At 34.6% G+C, this 20,536-nt stretch overlaps 1 protein-coding gene across 11 annotated transcripts in view; it reads right to left on the bottom strand.

The window, feature by feature from the left end:
* LOC126698205 (esterase-like) overlaps window positions 1-20,536 on the bottom strand; it is a 111,261-nt gene that overhangs the window by 35,377 nt on the left and 55,348 nt on the right. For 3 of the 11 annotated variants that reach the window (XM_050395269.1, XM_050395265.1, XM_050395272.1), the window contains exon 2: window positions 2,271-2,428. The exons of 7 other annotated variants lie outside the window; for them this stretch is intronic. In XM_050395269.1, the coding sequence (XP_050251226.1) occupies window positions 2,271-2,428 (158 nt within the window). The remainder of the gene's footprint in view (window positions 1-2,270; window positions 2,429-20,536) is intronic. One more of the 11 variants, XM_050395266.1, reaches the window with a different exon arrangement.

The following is a 20,536-nucleotide window of genomic DNA, read 5'->3' as shown; positions in this document are numbered from 1 at the left end:
TAATAAAATATTATTAGAAATTTTTTATTAGGGGTATCAAATTGGTGGTTTTGGGGTGGGCATAATTGGGTTGGGTAGTGGGTACATAAAACTCATTTATCCATTTATTGGCAATTTAACTAATTACTTCTAACCCAAACCCAACTCAACCCAGTTATTATGGGTAAACCCCAACCCACCCAATTACCCAATAATCAAAATTATCAAAATGCCACTAAAACTTGAAAATAACCAAAATATTCATAAAATCCTTTAAATTTACCAAAATACCCCCTAAACCTATAAAAAAAATATAAAAACCACTAAAAATGACCAAAACCCCCCCCCCCCCCAAAAACCCTAAGAAATAACTAAAATACCCTCAAACCTATAAAATGACAAAAATACCCCAAAACCTTTAAACATTGGGGTATTTTGGTCATTTTCAGTGGTTTTTGGGTATTTTAGAGTTGGGTGATTTGTAAAAATGATACTTGAAACATAATTGGATCTAATTGGTTACCCAGTTAAAACCAAATAAACGTTAATGTTAATTGAGTTTAATTGGGTTAATACCCATTTAACCCAATTAATAATTGGGTGGATTTAGATTTCATTTAAGTGGGTGGGTTTGAGGGGGCAAATGGGTTTAGGCTGATTTTGCCGTGCCACCCCTATTTTTTATAAGAAAAGAAAAATACAACTGATTTATTTTACAGTCTTCTATATTTCTAATAAAAGTGGTATTAAAACTATTCTAAAATAACATATTAACAAATGCCTTAATAACATCTATTAACACAAACCATATATAACCCATGATTCTACCTTGGCGCTTTGGTTGTTCTATCATTTTAATGTGGATAAAGTGGGACAATCAATGAGAAAATGAGTGTCTATGTATATCCATAGGCCTACCGCCTACTTAGAGTCTATTTGGCTAGAACTTATTTTACTGAAATTGAAAACTGAAAACAATGTAGCAAAATAATTTTTAAATGTATGAATAGTACCGTAGGACCCATTTTTAATGAAAAAGTAGTTGAAAAGTGAAGTTTGTGGGTCCTGTACACTGTTCACGGGACCCACAGAACTGATAAAAAAGGGTTGAAAAGTCAATAAACAACAGCTATTGTTCATGAACAGTAGCCGTTGTCTCCCAAAAAGCGTGAACAGCAGCAGGAAATAAAAATAAATAAAAAGCGTCAAAACTTAAATGCAAGACGTGGACGTGAGATAATCTGTATCCAAACTCTCACTTAGTAGTGCAAACTCTATCTATATACTATGTTTTTTATTTGACCAATTTTCTTTTTATTTGGGCAATATTTAACAAAACAAAACGCAATACTTTCTAACATTAACAGTCTAACACTGACATTGATAACTACGAGGCTGTTTGGATGGCCTGTTTTCGTAACTCAATTCTTAGTTTCCATAACTCATAACTCAAAAATGGTGGGACCCATAGCTCAATATCCGTTTGGCGCACAATAACTCTGTTTCCATCACTCAATTCTCTGATTTTTTGAGTTATGAGTTATGGAAACTGAAAACACATTTTAGCTGTTTTCAGTTTTCATAACTCATAACTCAATGACATTTTCATAAATAACACTACATGGAGGGACCCACTGTCAGTCACGGCCACAACTTTTGACCATTTTTTTTTCTTTCTTTCTTCATTGGGTTCGGTGCGTGCGTTCTTCATGTTCTTTTTTTTTTCCTTTTTCCTTTCACACTAGTAGCTTCTTCACGTTCTTCACTGGGTTCAGTTCTCTCTTTTTTTTTTTTTTTTCTTTTTTTTGTTCTTTCACTGGGTTCTTTTTTTGGCTGGGTTTTTTTGGGTTCAGTTCTTTCTCTTTTTTTTTTTTTTTTTTTTTTTTTTTTTTTTTTTTTTTTTTTTTTTTTTTTTTAACTGGGTTCAATGAGTTTGGGTACTAAAGAAAAAAGAAAAAAAAAAAAAAGCTACACCGAGTGACAATTATGGGACCCACAAATAATGTGAAAAATATTGAGTGATAGAAAGTGAGTGATGATGCCAAACGGGTGTGAAAAATTAAGTGATGAGTTATGAGTTATGAGTTATGAGTGATGAGTAATGGAAATTAAGTAACGGAAATTGTGTGATGAAAAAAATTCATCCAAACAGCCTCTAAACAACCTCACTTACTCAACTTTTGCATAAAAAGAAAGGACAAGGTTTTTATGCAACAGTAACTATGAGAATCTAATTCCAAAATTCTTAATTTATAAGACTAAAATCTACTAAAAAGAAACGAGGTACATACCCATGAAATCGATCATGAGCCGGCCATCGGAGGCCCTTCCAGCAGGTTTGTGAAAATAGGTCTCCCCATAAGGTGGTGTTATTGTTATAAGGGAAGCAGACAATCCACCGGTGTCAGAATTTGAGTCACCAAAGTTAAAAATTGCTGGAAAGTTGCACCTTTTCAAACCAAATACGGGATTCACTGTGGAAGCAAACAACAAAAGCATACAAAAGAAAGGGAGAGAAATTGTGAACTTGAGAATGGTAGGAGATCACTCTATATTGGATAAAGAAAGAAAGACGCAAATAATATTGAAACCAAGAACGAAAGTTTGATGTTTATATATATTGCAAGAGAAAGTGCACTACCCTATCCTATATGGCTATATCTATTCCTGGTTGTCAAAGGCCTATACTACGCGTTCATCTTTGAATTCTGGTGATGATGAATATTATGTAACTTGCTAGTTTAAAATTCTAGAAAGTCTATCCAATAGGTCCATATCTGTCGGTTCATGTTTATTTTGAAGTAAGTAGAGACATCTTTTATGTGCCTGGACAGAATCTTTGGCTTATAAATCATCTGAATCTGATAAGAGTTACAAAAGTTTGAACATTTGTTTTGGTCATGATTGGAACTTTACCACCCAACAAACACGATTTGATTGACACAAGCTAGGATGTTTGACCACAAAGCGAAGTGAAATAGCCAGAAATGGGTGGTGGAAATAATTTCAAATCAAATTAAATAAAAGATATAATGCCGGTTTGGATAGAGATTATTGTGAGTCTACGTTTTCTATTTCACGTTTCCTTCCTTTTTTTTTTTTTTTTTTTTTTTAGCTCATGAACAGTAAAATCACATGGATTTACTGTGCAGAGACAATTATCACTGTTCACGTATTGTAACAGCACTATTCATGCATTTAAAAATATTAAAAATAGATCCTATGGTACTATTTACACATTTAAAAATTATTTTGTTACAGTGTTTTCAGTTTTCAATTTTAAATTTCAACAAAAATAAGTTGTATCTAAACGGATCGGGAAGAAATTGTGAGCTTTTACTTGTGTGCCGATAACTATTCAATTTCAAACCAAAAGACTTGGGCAGAGTTCCGTGTTTGGGGTTCCAACATACAAAAACTTAAGAGATGAAACCATAGACTACTTGTATCATACAGATTAATCTCTACGAATTTAGTGCACGGTTAACATCACCATTAAAAATCACGTCAATTTGCAATCAAATTTTTTGTAAAGAAATCTTTAATAGAAAATTGTGGTCTTAATATAAAATTGACTCAACTAGTAAAAATTGATGTCCTTTAAAAAAACAAGGATTTTGACTCAAAGCAGGAGAGGAGAGAAGGATAGTAAAAAATATATATATTATTTAGTATTTGGTGCTTTTTCACCGTAATTTTTTAAAGGTTCATATTTATAGGTCTAATTAAATATCATATCAAGTACAAAATATCCCCTGCAAACAATTAGGTTCTTAATTAATTGTCTTCCAAAGTATGATTTGCTTTACATAGATTATGCATGTGGCTGAAATGAGCTGCTCAACCTGTCACATGCATAGTATAATATATGCACATTATATTATATGTTAGGTTATAGATTGACATTAATTAATTAATTAATTAAATTACCAAGTTTTTTCTCCAAAAAAAAAAATTACCAAGTTAATTAATTATGTCAAATTATATGTAAATTATCCAAGATTTCTCACGTGATTTCAACTGCGGGGTTAAAACCAAAGCTGATGTTCCTCTAATTTTCACATCCCACGTGCACACATGTACAGGCAAACACCAATAATACTGATGCCCCAGCAAACTCAAATCAATCGTTCAACCTCTGGAAAATATCACTCCACTTTCTTAATTTAGCTGTAGAAAAGTTTTTACACAAAATTTTCTCAACCAAAACCCCTTCCAGTTCAAACAACAATTTTCTTATAAAAAGAGTTTTGGAAACTGTTATGTACAAGTAACAACATAGATAAGAAAGGCAAAACACCAACCAAATACAGAAGGAAGACACCTTTAGTACATCACGTGTAAATTTGAGTGGCAGATTCCTCAGAAAATGAGGGCTGTAAGGCTCGGATTTTAACATTATATTTTCTACAACTTGAGACTTCATTGCCTGAGGAAGAATCTGATACATCTGATACAAGTCGCTGGGGTGATGTAAAATCATTGTAAGCAATTCCAATATCGTTACCACACTTGGCGGCAACTAAGTTTGGTTCTCCGATGGAACAAGCCCCAAGAGTTCTTAGAAAAGTAGGGTATACACTGGATTTCATCAACCTGAGTAAATCTGCTCTCATCAATGTTAAAGAAAGAAATGATCCCTCTCTTTATAGATTTTCCATATTTAGAACCAATGGTTGAGGTGTTCCGATTGCAAGAGCTTAGGTTTAGCTCATACCCACAAGAACCACAGCTGCATAAAAGTGACTGTATTGTCATTGCCATGTAAAGAAGCATCTTTTTTTTATAAGGTGTAAAGAAGCATCTTTACATTTATTTTGCATATACAACCAATAAAACAAAGACAAAAGACACCAAAAACTACAGGAAAATCAACAGAGGCCTTTTTATCATAAATTAAGTGTTATTAAAAATAAGGTGATCAAAAATTCAAAAACTGATCAAACCTGCAGAATCTCATAGAGACAATAGATAAAGTTACCATAACCTCAGGAAAAGTGATATTTATTTTGTAGGATAGGTCAATTGTATTACTATAAACCTCCCTAAAATGTTTTTTCTATTTGTCTTTTTTCTTTTATCAAGTAGTAGTGACAAAAGTGAGTGATTAAGTTGATAAACATTGGTGCTGTCCAACATGATGAATCAATTATGTTAACTCTCAATTCTCACACACCCAAGATCCTAACAAGCGGTGTAGGCCTCAAGATTTTAATCCTAATGAAACTTCTTAGAGAATGAGTTTGATGGAATTTAACCCAAGGTGAAGATTTATTAAAAATTGCCTCAAACTCCTATTTAAATTTAATATTAAAAATATTTTTCTTTGAGTAAAAGTAAATATTTTCCTTGTGAATAAAGTAGCTTGGTTTTCCTTAAAATTTGGCTCAAACTCCTATTTCAGTGACTTCGACATAAGTTGGTCTTCTTCTTTATAAGGGTAGTGTTATAGTTCTTATGAGGTTTAAAGATGCATGCATTAGCATCCGATGTTTGTGTTTGGGAGCTGAAAGTCAAAAGATGCCTATGGATAAGATTTTTTTCTTTTTAGATACATTTCAAGTGGGGAAGGAGAAATTCAAACTCTAGACATCTCCATTGGAAACACCAAGAAATCCTATTTGACCTAAATACATATGGTGAGTAGATTGTGAGTTAAGAATTTGTTGATCCATGTTGGTGTGGGTTTATGTTTGAGCTTGTGAAGCTCTATGAGTACAATTTCTGAGGATCGATCAAGGATTTTAATTTTTAATTCATATCGTTGATAATGGATTTTGGCATAAATTTTTAATTTTATTATTTATGTGGTGTATTTCTGTTACATCAATTGAGAACACCTAATTTCAATAAAAACGAATAAAACGCATTCAAATGCAATAACCAAATATATTTCTTAACCCTTTTCCTCTTCCTTGTGTGTGTGTTTGTTTCTCAAAATATATATATTAATATCAATATATATATATATATATATATTTTTCTTAGCATCCTACCATAGTAATGGTCGAAAATCACAGCAGTGTCTATGATCAAATTCAGCCCAATTTTACAAAAGATAGGTGTCACCTCACCTCACCTGATGAAAAGTCAGTGTCAACAACAGAGGTTTTTCCATTTTGTTAAATAGTAACCAATCAAACAAGTTTTTAATCTACACAAAAGAGGCTCAATTTATAAATATAAAGTTTTTTGTTTGGTTGAGAATGAAGTATATATTTTTATGAAAGTGAAATTATCTGTTTGATTTCTATATTTTGTGGTCATTTTCAAAAACCAGCTTAACAAATTTTGAACCAAAGTGGAAACTTTTTTTATATTTAAATACTAATTAAAAAATATTTTTTTATTTTTATTTAAAATCTAATTTTCTTACTTTTTGAGATACAGAATTACTAAAATTTTTATATTCAAGTTACACTAACATTTCTTTTTTGTTGATATTATAGTTAGTCCACTTAATCTTTCATTAGTTTCATGTGACATATTCAACCTTAAATAGAATTTTACTAATTTTAATTTGAAAAACTTCTTTCTACATTTGCAATTATAACAAGTATTGTTAGTAATAAGTAAGTGAAATATGCATTTGGAAAAAAAATCAAGTCTCTTTATATAATAAGTACATTAATTGGAGTATTTTTCATCTATTTGCAAAATTTCTTTTAAAACTTTAAGATCTAAGTCCCAATGGAGCAAACTTTGTCGCTCAATGAGGTGGTGGAGACCCATTCCAAATCCCTTATCCTACCGTCGACTAATTGGATAAACTAATATAACTAACCATAATTACCAAGCCAAAAAAACAAACACCAGGCCAAGGAAATTCATGATATTTGATGGTTCAATCCAATTGCAAGCATATAATGACACAACTTCGGCTAAATACAGGGACACTCTTAAATCAATCATTAGATAAAGCATACTACTTGGTAAATCACTTGTTTCCTAGAAAACCAAGAAGAAGAAAAAAAGTCTCTCATTCATTGGCTTAGCTGTGGTAGAATTTAGATCAATGGCAACAACTTTTTTGTGAGGCCATTTGGCTAAAACCTAGGATGCACGGACACTTCATTTGGGGAGTGTCAAAACTTTCTAGTAAAATGCCCGATGTCTAAAATTATTTAGGCATATGCCCCTATTTTGAAAATTGATTTTTAGAAAATCGAGTTTTAAATGTAAAACTCAATTTTTGGACAATCGAGTTATAGCGAACTGAAATCTTATCTGAAATCAACCTATCAAACATGAAGGCTCTTTGGGATTCTGAAACTAATTTGGGTAGAAGCTTTTTTAAGCGGTTTGCTATGGTCTTGGATATGATCTTGTGTAGGACATTACAAAGACTTATGGATTGAAAATCTTTGGCTATTTCTGGTGATTTAACCTTGGGAATGAGAGATATGAAAGTATGAGAAATTATAGAGTCCTCTGGTGGACCACATCCCTGAATTAAGGACTGAGAGGGAGGCAGCAATCAGATCCTGTCCAATAAACTTCCAGCAAGATTTATAAAAGATTGGAGATATACCGTCAAGCCCTAGGGCTGATAATGCTTTCATTTGTTTCAATGTTTTTTCCACCTCCCCAACTGTAAACTCTTGGGTCAATTCTGCATTCATAAGAGCTATGACTTTCAATTCAATACTTGGAGAATCAGCTCAAACTGTGATGGACCTGCTAAAGTGAAAATTTTCTTAAAATAATCAACCATGGCTGCCCCAATCGAGTTCTCATCCTCCAAAATCCCACCATCCTCCAAATCCGACTTTGAGATTAAATTTCTCTTGTTTCATTGAGTTGCGTAACTATGGAAATAGTTAGTGTTCATATCACCACTCTTCAACCAATCAACCCACGACTGTTGATGCCACATGCAATCACCCTTAACCATAAGATCGTAGACTTCGCCTTTAAGGATCTTTATATGATCATGATTAAGTCCTCCCATTGACAATGCTTCTGCTTCGGCTAGTTGTTTCTTTTTCTGAGCTAGAGCTCGATGAATGTTTCCGAAGGATAATCTACTCCAACTCCAAAGACTAGTGCGACAAGCATCGATTTTTGACATCGCCCTTTTGCATCTGTTCACCTGAGTTTTGGCCATCCTAATAAGCCAAAAATTTATTGACTTGACCCCTTTAATAAATTAATCAGTTAATTATCCAAGTTAATTGAATAAGTCAATTTAACATGCAATAGAGTGGTAGTACAAACAAATCACCAAATAACTAAATGTAGTAGAAAAAAAGTTTGACATAGGTGATCAATTTACGAATGGAGTAAACCACCAAGGAAAAACCTCACCAGGTGAATTTAAGGTCATCACTCTCGAGAATCCACTATTATCAATCATAAGCAGTTACAAGTAAAAGGAATCCCAGTACCCAATACCAACCTGCAGTTGAACCCTTACCCCAATACCTAATTGGACTTGTATTGTAGCGGCAATCTCTCCATTCAATGCACGGATCCCAGTACGTGACTAACACACCAACTTGAGGAAGATGTTGGCTACAAAATTCTTTTGTTCATCCAACAATGAAGATTAGGAAGCTCCTTAGTCACAAAACCCTTAGCGTAAAAACGCAGTAGCTTCTACAGAGAATATGATGAACTAGAGCAATTTTTGTATTTGGTCACAATATGCATGTATTATCACTTTGCATCATCTTGCATCCCTGTGACGACTCTTAAAATAATCCTTATATATATCTAAGGTTGTGAAAAAAGAAACCCTACACAAATACTTAAGAATATGCGTGTAATCAAATCTTGAAAACCTGATTTCATAATTCTCGACAAATACAGCTCGTGTAGAGCTTCTGTTGAGCTTCAGCAATAATTCTCAATAGAAAGGATTCTGTCGAGACTTCTATCGAGCTTTAATAAGCAGCACATTATTGTTTTTTGGTCAGATTTGCATGGTTTCAATACTAAACTTGAACACTTGTTTCTTGAAGTACTAAACTCATCCTAGATCTACCCAATTACAAGTAAAGTGTGTTTTGTCAAAGGATTAGCCAATTACATAAATATGTCCCTAACATATACTAAGCATGTTTAATTATTCCTTTGCACCTTTCATCATTCAACCAAACAGCTTCAAAACGAAAGGGTCGGTTTCATTTGTAAAATCTAGCATTTTCATTGTCCGAACTTAACCATAGAGGGCAATGATCAGATAAAGATCCAACCACATGATGAACCTGAACTGTGGGAAACATTTGAGACCATGAAGGTGTAGCCACTCCTCTATCAAGCCGGATCCATGTTACCCCTACCTCAAAGTGATTGTTGCACCAAGTGAAAGGCGAAACCACAAAACCCAAATCTCGAAAACTGCAGAAATCCAAAGCGTCTCTAAACTCCCTCATCTATTGTTCTCTTCTAATTGCCCCTCCCATTTTTTCCTCAGCTCTAAAATTTTCATTAAAATCTCCCACACATAGCCAAGGAAGATCCATATTGAGACATATATGTTTTAGTAGCACCCAAGAGTGTTCCCAGTTAGCCATTACCAAATTTTCATAGAAATCCGTTAACCACCAAGCGTCATCCACTCCTGGGTTAACTACTGCATCAATCTAGGTTGGGGAAGAGCACATAACATTGAGATCAATACCATTCCTCCAATAAAGAGTGAAACCCCCCCTGTGTTGGTTCGAGGGACAATGAACACATTTTCAAGGTGTAATTTCGAGCATAGTTCTTCAAAAAGCTTTCCTTTGACCTTGTTTCCATTAGAAAAATAATCGACGGAGAATATTTTTGGACCAACTCCGTGAGTTTCAAAATTGCACGTGATTGACCCAAACCACGGCAATTCCAACTGATGCAGTTCATTGATGTTGGCAAGGCTGGCATCCAGCCTCCACCACTTCAAAAAATTCGTCTGTAACACCCTGAATAGCCTGCCGCCACTTAAAAGGTATTTCACCATCAATCACCACTGGTGGTGTTTCTCTTTTTTTCTGGAGATGTGATCAGAACTGTGGCCTTCGACTGAGCTTGCTAGGCAAGTTTTGCAAGTCCAGGATGGCAAGACACGATGTTTAGAAGAAAAGGCCAAAACCCTAGTCGTCACATTTTGATCACGTGACTCACTTAATTGGGTTGTGTTTAAATTGTTATAACCACGTGGTAATGGTTTCTGGTTTTGTCCTTGTTCAATTTTCTCATTATCGAATTTTCTCACAAACAGACCAGACTTTCGTGATGTAATAAAGGCTGGTGCACGTAGACTTGGTCCAAACTATCGATCTTCTGAATTAAGCGTACCTTTGCTCTCAATCCAAATTTCGCAATCCTTGTCATCGTGGGTGAGACGACCACACCAGTAGCATAAGTTTGGGAATCGATTTGAAACTTACCCAAATTTGTTTCCCATTCTCTAAGGATATGAGCTGCCCTCAACATAAAGGGAGAGAAAGATCAATAGTGACCTTCAGACGTATGAAATTTCCCCCATCAGTCTCCTTTGGATTAATTGGTCGAATTACTTCCCCAATTACAAAGCTGATCTTCACTGTAGCCTCCATTGTCAGATATCGGATTGGGATGCCTTGCAATTGTACCCAAAAACTTGCTTGATTAATAGCTAATTCCTCAATGGCCGAATCCTTCACATACAGTTGCGTGACGACTAGGTGCTTATCAAAACTCCATGGTTCACTCAAAAGAATTTCAATCGACATCCGCTTTGTTATCGAAAGTAAAAAGGATAACGTGATCTCCCAGGTTCTGAATCTTGAAGCCATTACAAGCCCTCCACAAGGGGTTGAAAGTTCTTGCAATGACCTCGACATTTAGAGCTCTTTTTGTTAGAAATTTTGCAGCTATTGTAAAATCCATGGAACTGTCATCCTTTGTCAGATTACATCTAGGGCCTTCCCTGTCAGATAGAGTGAGTCGACTCCAATTCTGTGTCAAGCCCTCCATAGATTAGTGGATTTTTGGGACAGCACCAACTCTTGTTTCCCAATCCCCAGAAAGAGAAAACACCCCCTAGCCAAGGAATAAACTTGTTATTCCAAGGAAACCAACCAACACCTTCGTACTGAAGGGACACAACTTCTACTAAGCACTAGAAAATCCCCTTCCTATTGCTGCAGAGAAACTTTCGTCAGTAAAAGAAAATGGATTTCTGTGTGGGGAAGAAATGTGACATTATTTGCAGCCCACAAATATTCAATTTCAAACCAAAAGAAAAGGGATTTCTGTGTGGGGTTCCAACTTACAAAATGTAACATTTGAGAATACGTTTATTGATCTGCGAAAATTTCTCGCACGAAATCGACAAATGAAATCCCTAGCTTGCCCCAGTTAAGGTTTAGAAGTTTTAGTGATTCATTTAATTACTCAAGTCACAAAATTAAGTTAATATACAAAATTTTTGTATCATAATTTTTTCCACAAGTTTTAGTTGATGGACTGTGAGTTTGTGGGTGATAGAGAAAAAGTAATATGAAAGTGATTATCTATCACTCACACCATATCATCAAATTATGCCACATGGTGTAGCCATAGAACTACAAAATGTTTTACAAATGTCAAGGTAACAAGTTGTTAATAGTCGATAATAAAGTTTTTTTTTTTTTTTTTTTTTGAGGATCAATAGTTGATGATAAAGTGATTGTTGGATATATTGTGCATAATAATTTACTCTTGTGATTTTGTAAACAAAAACAACAAACAAAAAAAAGTATGTAAAATAAATAAATAATTAAGAGTAATTAAATATACTCATAGACAGATAAATGTAGAATGATAAGTGCAAATCTAATCAGACCAGATGAATATAGAATGATAAGTGCAAATCTAATCAAGACTAATGTTTGACACTATCTATTTAAAACAGATCTCATGACTCACACTATTTACTCTTAGATGTCAAGCACAACAATATAAGTTCACAACGAAAAAAAAGTCTCTTTCTCTCTCTAAATGAAATGAGAGAATCACTATTTATAGACACACTTGCACCATTTCATAAAGATGCAACACTAACAGACACAATTCTAGAATAAAAAATATTGCACCTACACAAGTGTATAAACTCATAAAATTACTCTTTAATGGTTTTGGACTAGGAATCGCATGGCAAGTTGGGTATCATGAATATCCACCCCAACTTGGGGGAAGTGTTGATGAAGACAAACTCTATATGGCAAGCTCACCAACCAAATCAGGAAGAGTTGAAGACCAACCCAATATGGAAATTACACCAACCAAATCACCGTGTAATCAACAAATTCAAACACACAAAGAAGCAAAGGATACATGCATAAATGCAGATTAAATATATGTTGGGATATTGTTTGTGAAAACCATGAATATAAAGGATCCTCTCTAACACAACACAAAAGAAAGTGAAATAGAGAAACAAAAGACTGAAAGAGCTCAGTGAACGTAGGCTCTTTATGATCGAACCACGTTAAATGGGCTTTCTTGCCCTACGGTTTCCTTTATTTTTCTCAGAATGGTTTCTATCGACAACATTATTGATAACCTCAAATGAAAAATAACAAACTTAAATTTTTCCTCTGCAATGAGAGCGTTGTTCTGGCTATTTATTTAATTATACAATCTTAATGAAGAAAAAAAAATGTCCAAATTTCGTTTAAATATGATAATTTATTCATTCTAGTTTATATAATAGGACTATTTTCAGTACAAAGCAGGCTGTTTCAGAATTAAACCAATATCAATAAGGGAGACGGAAATTAAAGAGTACATAATAACCTGCAGTACAAGATTATTTTGATTTATATATAGGTGCCTGTGCGGCTGTGCCTATAAATCTAAATGTTGTGACAAACCATTTTCAAGGGTATTGGTGGATCTGAAAAGGCTCCGGTTGAAATTTTGTTGAAAGCGAACTTGTTAGCAGCCTCTGTATAGTGAATTCCATCCCAATTTACTCTAACTGAGGGGCGTTCACATGAACCAACAAATATATGGCTTCCATTGACTGTGATTGTTGCTCCACAGTCAATACTGCTGCTATAATTGTATATGCCACCATAGCCACAACAAGCAATGAGGGGAAGCTCAAATCCTGATATTTTCAACTAAACAAATGATATATAAACTTGCAATTTTGTTTCATTTCTAAAAAAGTTTGTCACTTTAGCATAATTCATTTTATACAAATGTTAAAAAATGATAAATATCAATAAGCATCTCAGTTTATAAGGTCGATCATTATTCATTATTAGTACTTTTCTGGTTATATAATATCATAGGTCTTACCGTATTCCTTTGGTTTACTATATAGAGAGTACTTGACAGAGTAGATGTCCACATATGTGATTGCAGCTAAAGGAAGATCCTTCCTGAGTTGAACTATGGCCTCCTTTAACTTGTGGTTGAAATATTGAGCTACATCATTATAAGGCTTTGCGCAACCATAGCTATCCCTTTGAGCTGATAGAAAAGTTGCCAAAATAAGGGGAAGGCAGCCAATTGGTCCCGTGTTGTGGATCCAAAACGATCTAGCTCCGAAGTTATATATATTCTACATCATAACTTTCACTTGATTAGCATTAAAAGAAAACAAACTTTATTCGCCTTTTTTTATTGTCTCTTTTTTTTTCTTTTGTCTTTTTTACTAATTGGTTTAACAATTGTATGTTTCTTCTTGAAGTAGTAGGCCAAGGCCAACAAGGCAGCCCATTTTCAATGACAAATCGTAGTATATATTTAATTACCTTAACATTAATGAAAACTTGTTTACTATATCAGGGATTGAAGCATTGACTTCCTCTATAGTCATGTTACCCAAGAACACCTCAGCAAGATCATTCTGACCAATATCGAATGTGTATAAAGCTTTTGGAAAATAATACCCCTTGGGCAATAAATATGCATATATACCTCATACAAGAAAATCAAAGGCCCAATATAAAGCAAAAATGCATTTGGTAATGCAGATGTTTGTTATAAGCACCCTCAATTCTCAAGAACTACCCAATATTAAGAACAAGTGAAGTGTTTACCCATTGACCCATTTTACCTTTTTGCCTTAGCACTTGTGATCTGAACTTGAACTGTACGAATTCTGAGTATTCGACATCGAGGTAGATGGGACTATATGTACCAGCAGGTATAATACTGGTTGGTAGTCTGATTGTGGATGCATATGTAGCAAAATTTGCACCGTGTGTGAAGTTGGTCCCCAAGGAATCAAGGTAAGCGCTCAGATATCGAAGACCAAGACTCTTTGCTGTAACCATACAATGTTATTAAAGTAAACAGTTGATAATTAAGCATTGTGCTTATAATGGAAATTAAATTAATCTTGACAATGTTGCAGACAGTTAATTTCACAATCTTTTCCACAACTTATTGAGCAATATATGCAAACATTCACACCAGTTTATGCAAAAAAATATTGTCATTATTACATATCAATTAACAATTATATAAATGTTATGAAATTTGTTTTTGTGTTTAGATTTATTTATTTAATTTAGACCTGAATAAACGGTTAGTCCCCTAAGTGATGGCAAGGATGGTTGCTAAAAAAAAGATTTCCTTAACCGTACTTAATCTAATTGCCGGCCTTTGGATGTGTTTATTTATTTATTTTTTTTTTAAAAGGTACAACTTTTTAAAATATCCCTTTTTTTAGTGTAATTATATTTTTACATTATAAAATAAATAAGATGGTGGAAATTAAATCATCAAGCACACACTAATTATAAAGAAGTTAGCCCAGAATGCTGAAGAGTTTAAAAAGGAAAGGGTTTAAATTGCAAGGTTAGTGGCATATTATAACTATCTTTAAAAAAAATTAAATATATATATATATATATATATTAGAGTAGAAGAACAATAGTTATACAACCCAACCCAACCCAACCCAACTCCTCACTGGCCGGAGAGAGTTTCCGTTTTGGGCGAAGACGTTATTTAGTTCTTTTACTTTTTGGTCTAGCTGTGAGGCAATTTTCTTCTTTTTTCTTACTCAAATGAGAAATCTACCACTTTAGCTAATCAACTTTCTCATTACCTACACACGAGAGGGGAAAAAAAAATAAAAGGAAAAACTGCTAATACTTCTCAATATATCATAGTGATAAAGAATCCCACATTACTTTTTTTTTTTTTTTTTTTTTTTTTTTTTTTTTTGAGAAGGGAATCCCACATTACTTTTTTTACTTGAGTGTGTGTATATATATATTAGAAAACAGTCGAGTTGTATGCAAAGAAACGAAGCTGAACTGTCTCTTCCTATGGTCAAGTGACTGAATCTTTATAATTTAGAACAAGAAAATTCTGCTAAACCATCCTGAGTCTGACTTTAGAAAAGAGAAAGGGGGAGTTTTCATTGCACTTTCTGCTTGCGGCCTACCACATTACCTGATTAGAGTAACCAATTATATTGATTTGATCAGGGATTTCTTGTTTAGTTTTTATAACATAAATACTTAATAGTAAATCTCATTACAAAAATAGTTTCTTTTTTTTTTTTTTGCTGAAGATTATAAAAATAGATATATGTATTGGTTGGTCTCTCCAATTTATAACATAAGTTTTTGAGTTTTTTTTTTAACAAGAACATAAGTTTTTCGGTAGGATGTTCCTAAAAATTGGAAAAAAAAAAATTATTCTTTACTACTAATGGATCATTGGGATTGGGGATTTAAGCAATGTCTCATAAATTGGATAATTGGAGTTGGAGTTGTCATGATAACTTAGTGGTAATATTATTTTTTGTAATATTTATATCTGAGGTTTGAACCTCACATTCTCACACACACATTATTTTTTGTAATTATTTATGGCAAGAAACTTATATATAATTATCCCTCTTTTTCTTTTCTTACAAAAAAAATGCAAACTTTAAACTAGTGTCCAATTTCACTCCTCAATATTCCTTAATTTTGATGCCTTTACTATCTCTCTCCTTCATCTTTGTTGACTATTTGGGAGCCTCGGCCAATTCAGCTCTCATCTCTTATGGCACCTTTGACATTTGTTTTTGAGAAATTTTTTTTCTTTCCAGTGCCTCTGTCCTATTGGTGAAAATTTATGTCTATTGGAGCCTCTAGGCTCTAGGTCGGGGACAGGGCTATTTGTAAACCTGGAATTTAATTCACATACGCTGACACGACACGGTAGACACGCACACAAAATCTAAAAATAAAATATAATCACTTAAACTATATATGTTTAGCATTACGGTTTGCTTAATTGATATTTGAGACCTAAAGTTAATTTTTTTTTTTTTTATTTTACTTAAAATCTATAATTTAAAGTTTGGTATTAAAATGGTATTAAATTTTCAACTTTCTTGGTTGATATTGTTTCCTTTATACAATGATTGTAATTTTATAGACAAAGTTTAGTTACAAAATTGATTATAACTTAAAACTACAACTTTATTCAATAAAATAAATATTACTACATATTTTGAAAATCTAACAATTGAATTGCATGTTTTTTACGCGCTTAATACATATCAAATTTTTTGTCAATCAAACATTATTTACTATATAATCTATAAGCTTATATTTTATACATAATTTTAAACTATAAAAACTTACAATGTAAACAATTTATTGATGATATAACTATTGATTTTTAATTTTCTAGAAATTTTGCTAGTATGAAGGATATAAAAAAGAAAATATAATTCAATAGTAGATTTGTCAAAATTCACCTTAAATAAAAAGATATTCAATTTTGTAACTAAATTTTCCCCATAACTTTATTTACTTTTCCAGTTTATATCACAATTATGAAATAAGCATTTTCAATCATGCATAGTATCAAAAGTCACAACTAGACTTCACAACAAGATAAAGAATAATTTTATAATGGATTCTTTGATTTTGTATATTCAATGAAAAATTGTTGCAACATTAGTATAGAATCAATCATAGGTGATTATTGCGATTTAAAAGACAATCGAGTAACAACATTTCAATAGATAATAAATTATTTAATAGAATGTATTAAAAAAAGTTTTTTTATTTTTTATTTTGCTACGTTAGTTTTATTTTTCTATATTAATTTATTATTGAATTTTAATATATACTTTTTTTTTTGGATGGTCAAATTTCTTTTTCATACTTTTGGCCCTTCCGCTTGGCTCTAAAACTATTCTAACTGGCAATGAGTTTGTTGACATGGATCCTTCCACTTTTTTTTTTTTTTTTGAGAAACCAGTCTGTGAGAAGACTGGGCTTTTATTCAGGAAAACAAAACCTCAATGAATGTCAAAAGCTACAAGAGAAACAATGTCATCAGGAAGGGAAACAGTCCAAACCCGAGACTCTCTAGAGAACTTGGCTTTTTTGGCTAGAGCATCTGCTACAACATTGCAGTGCCTAGTATTAAAAATAAAATCATGAGAAGAAATTGCAGCTTGAACCAAGCCACAGGTGAAGCCGTTGGTAATACTATTGGTAAGGTCATTGAGGTTGCGGATCCTGAAGATGATGGTAACGGAGGTGAATTTTTGAGGGTGCGTATCTCCATTGACATCTCGAAACCACTGCTGAGGTGTAGAAAGTTATGGTATGAGGGCAAACAGATAGGTTGGGTAGGACTCAAATATGAACGTCTGCCAAATTTTTGCTATTGGTGCAGTCGACTTTCTCATGTTGAAAGGGATTGTGAACTGTGGATTAGAGGTAAGGAAAATCTGGAAAAGGAAAATCAACAATTTGGAGAATGGATGAGGGCTGATATGATATGACCTACACGAAAGACTGTAACTGTTATTCAGGGTTCTGCTCGCACTCAGGCTCCTTGGTGGAGGAAAACGGGTAGTAAAGGAGCTTCTGCCTCAGCCCAAGCTCCTGGCACAAACCCCCCAACAACGAAGCACACATCGGTTGCTGTGAATGTGAGTGAGTTCATGAGGGAAGTGGTTATGGAGGAGACTCAAGCAATTAATAATCAACATGTGGAATCTAGTGGGGTCAATGAAGAACTTAACAATTGTAATGTGGTTGACATGGGAGGTACGGATGGTTTGACTAAGAGTATTCAAGGGCTTCGCATGGATAAATGCATGGGCAAAGGTGCTGAAGTGAATATTGGCTTAAAAGTTAAAGAGGTGGTGGACCTCACAAAAAGCCATGCACAATCCATGCTAGCACGTCCCCCCCTACGTGAGTGCACCAATGTAGTTGGCACACAGCCCACACCTAACTCACTTAAGTCTTTCAAAAGGCTTGCCCGTGAGGTTAACACAAAACAACAGGCTATTCCACCAGAGGGTAGTACAGATAGAAGACCAGGGTTGGAACCAGAAGATGACCAGGGGTCCAAAAAGAAGCGGAGGACAGGGTGTGAGTGGTTTGAGCAGGAAAATTTTCAGGTGGAGATTGGTGTCCAGTCCCACCAATCTCAATGAGTTGCCTTAGCTAGAACTGTCGTGGGCTTGGGAACCCACAGACAGAAGAAGAGCTTGCCACGTTGGTGAGCAAAAAAGATTCCAAAATGGTTTTCCTGATGGAAACCAAAGTTGAAAAAAATACTATGGAAAGAATTGGTAGAAAACTGCAATTTGCTAACATTTTTATTGTTCCTCGTGTTAACACAGGTTGTGGTTTGGCTTTACTTTGGAAGGCAGATTGTTCTGTGGATGTCCATTCTTTTTCTGGGAATCACATTGATGCTATTGTGGACCATGGAGTTGATGACGCCTGGCGGTTTACAGGTTTCTATGGAGACCCTGACACCGCCATCCGTGAAAACTCCTGGTCTTTGCTTCGTGCTTTAAATAGTCGCTTCTCTCTTCCTTGGCTTTGTATGGGCTACTTTAATGAAATATTGTTGGGTGAGGAGAAACTTGGCTGGCTTGATCGACCTGAAAGACAGATGCAACTATTTAGAGATGCCTTGGATGATTGTAGATTGAAGGACTTGGGTTTCAATGGCTACCCATTTACATGGTGCAATAGGAGACCTGGGGCGCACAATGTATGGATCCGCTGGGGTGCACAATGTATGGATCCACTTAGATAGAGGTGTTGCTACAGTGGAATGGATGTTGAGGTTCCCTACTTCCCGAATCCATCATTTGGATGCTTTTCATTCAGACCATAAGCCTATTTTACTATGCACAGATTCAGAATTGAAACGTTTCTATAGGCGGGGCAGGCCTTTCAGATTTGAGGCCATGTGGGTCAAGGATGATTCATACGAACAAGTAATCCAAGATTCTTGGGGTACGGCAAGGCTTGCAACCTCGGTTTGGGGGTTTAATAATAAGCTCAGATCTATCCAAGATAGTCTGCAAACTTGGAACCGTCAATCTTTTGGTCATGTCCGTAATTCCCTAGCCAAAAAATTGAAGGAACTGAAGGTAGTGGAGGAATCAGGTGGGTATGTTTTAGATCCTACCTGTGTGTATTTGCTTCGGACTGAAATTGAGCAACTGAAAAGTAAGGAAGAATGCATATGGAAGCAGCGTTCACGTACAGCTTGGCTGAAGGAAGGTGATAGAAACACTAGCTATTTTCACTGTAGAGCTACCCAAAGAAATAAACGTAATCTTATTTTGGGCTTGGAAGATGAGGCCGGCCAATGGGTTGATGAGGAAGAAGATTTGGGAAGAGTGGTGGAAGCCTATTTTCAAAATATGTTTACTTCATCCAACCCAAGTCAGTTTGAGGAAATTCTTACAGGCTTGCAACCGGTGATCACAGCTGAAATGAGTGCCTCCTTAAGCCGTGAATACCAAGTTGAAGAAGTGCTCCTTGCTCTTAAACAAATGGCCCCACTCACTGCTCCTGGGCCTGACGGTATGTCCCCCATATTTTACAAAACTTATTGGCACATTGTTGGTGAGGATGTTTTCTCTATTGTTCTTAATGCTTTAAATTCGGGTATGGTCCATGAGTCTCTTAATTCCACCTTCATTGCACTAATCCCTAAAGTTAAAAATCTGAAAAGAGTAGCAGAATTTAGACCAATTAGTTTGTGTAACGTTGTTTACAAATTAATTGCCAAAGTGGTGGTCAACCGCCTGAAAAAAATTCTAACCCATGTAATTGATGATTCTTAAAGTGCTTTTCTCTCGAGTAGACTTATCACTGATAATGTCCTTGTGGCATTTGAAACCTTGCACTACCTTAAACGAAAAACCCAAGGTAGATTGGGATTTATGGCTCTAAAATTGGACATGAGCAAGGCTTATGACCGGGTGGAATGGGTTTTTTTGGTTTAGGTTATGGAACACTTAGGCTTCTCAAGTAGGTTGATCTCCCTCATATCATCTTGCATAAGCACTGTCTCCTATTCTGTCCTTCTCAATGGCCAACCAGTGGGTCACATTAAACCTACCAGGGGGCTTAGACAGGGTGACCCACTATCACCCTACTTGTTTCTCCTTTGTGCTATGGGTTTGCAGGGCTTGATAAAAAAAGCTGAAAATAATGGGGACATCAGAGGGGTATCTATTTGCAGAAATGGTCCATGAGTTTCTCATTTATTTTTTGCAGATGACAGTGTCCTCTTTTGTCGGGCAAGAGTGGAGGAATGCCAGAGGATCCTTGATTTGCTTTCAGTCTATGAAAAAGGCTCCGGGCAAAAA

Source organism: Quercus robur, chromosome 9 (assembly GCF_932294415.1).
Source record: "Quercus robur chromosome 9, dhQueRobu3.1, whole genome shotgun sequence".
NCBI lineage: Eukaryota > Viridiplantae > Streptophyta > Magnoliopsida > Fagales > Fagaceae > Quercus > Quercus robur.
This window is presented reverse-complemented; position numbering and strand designations above follow the sequence as displayed.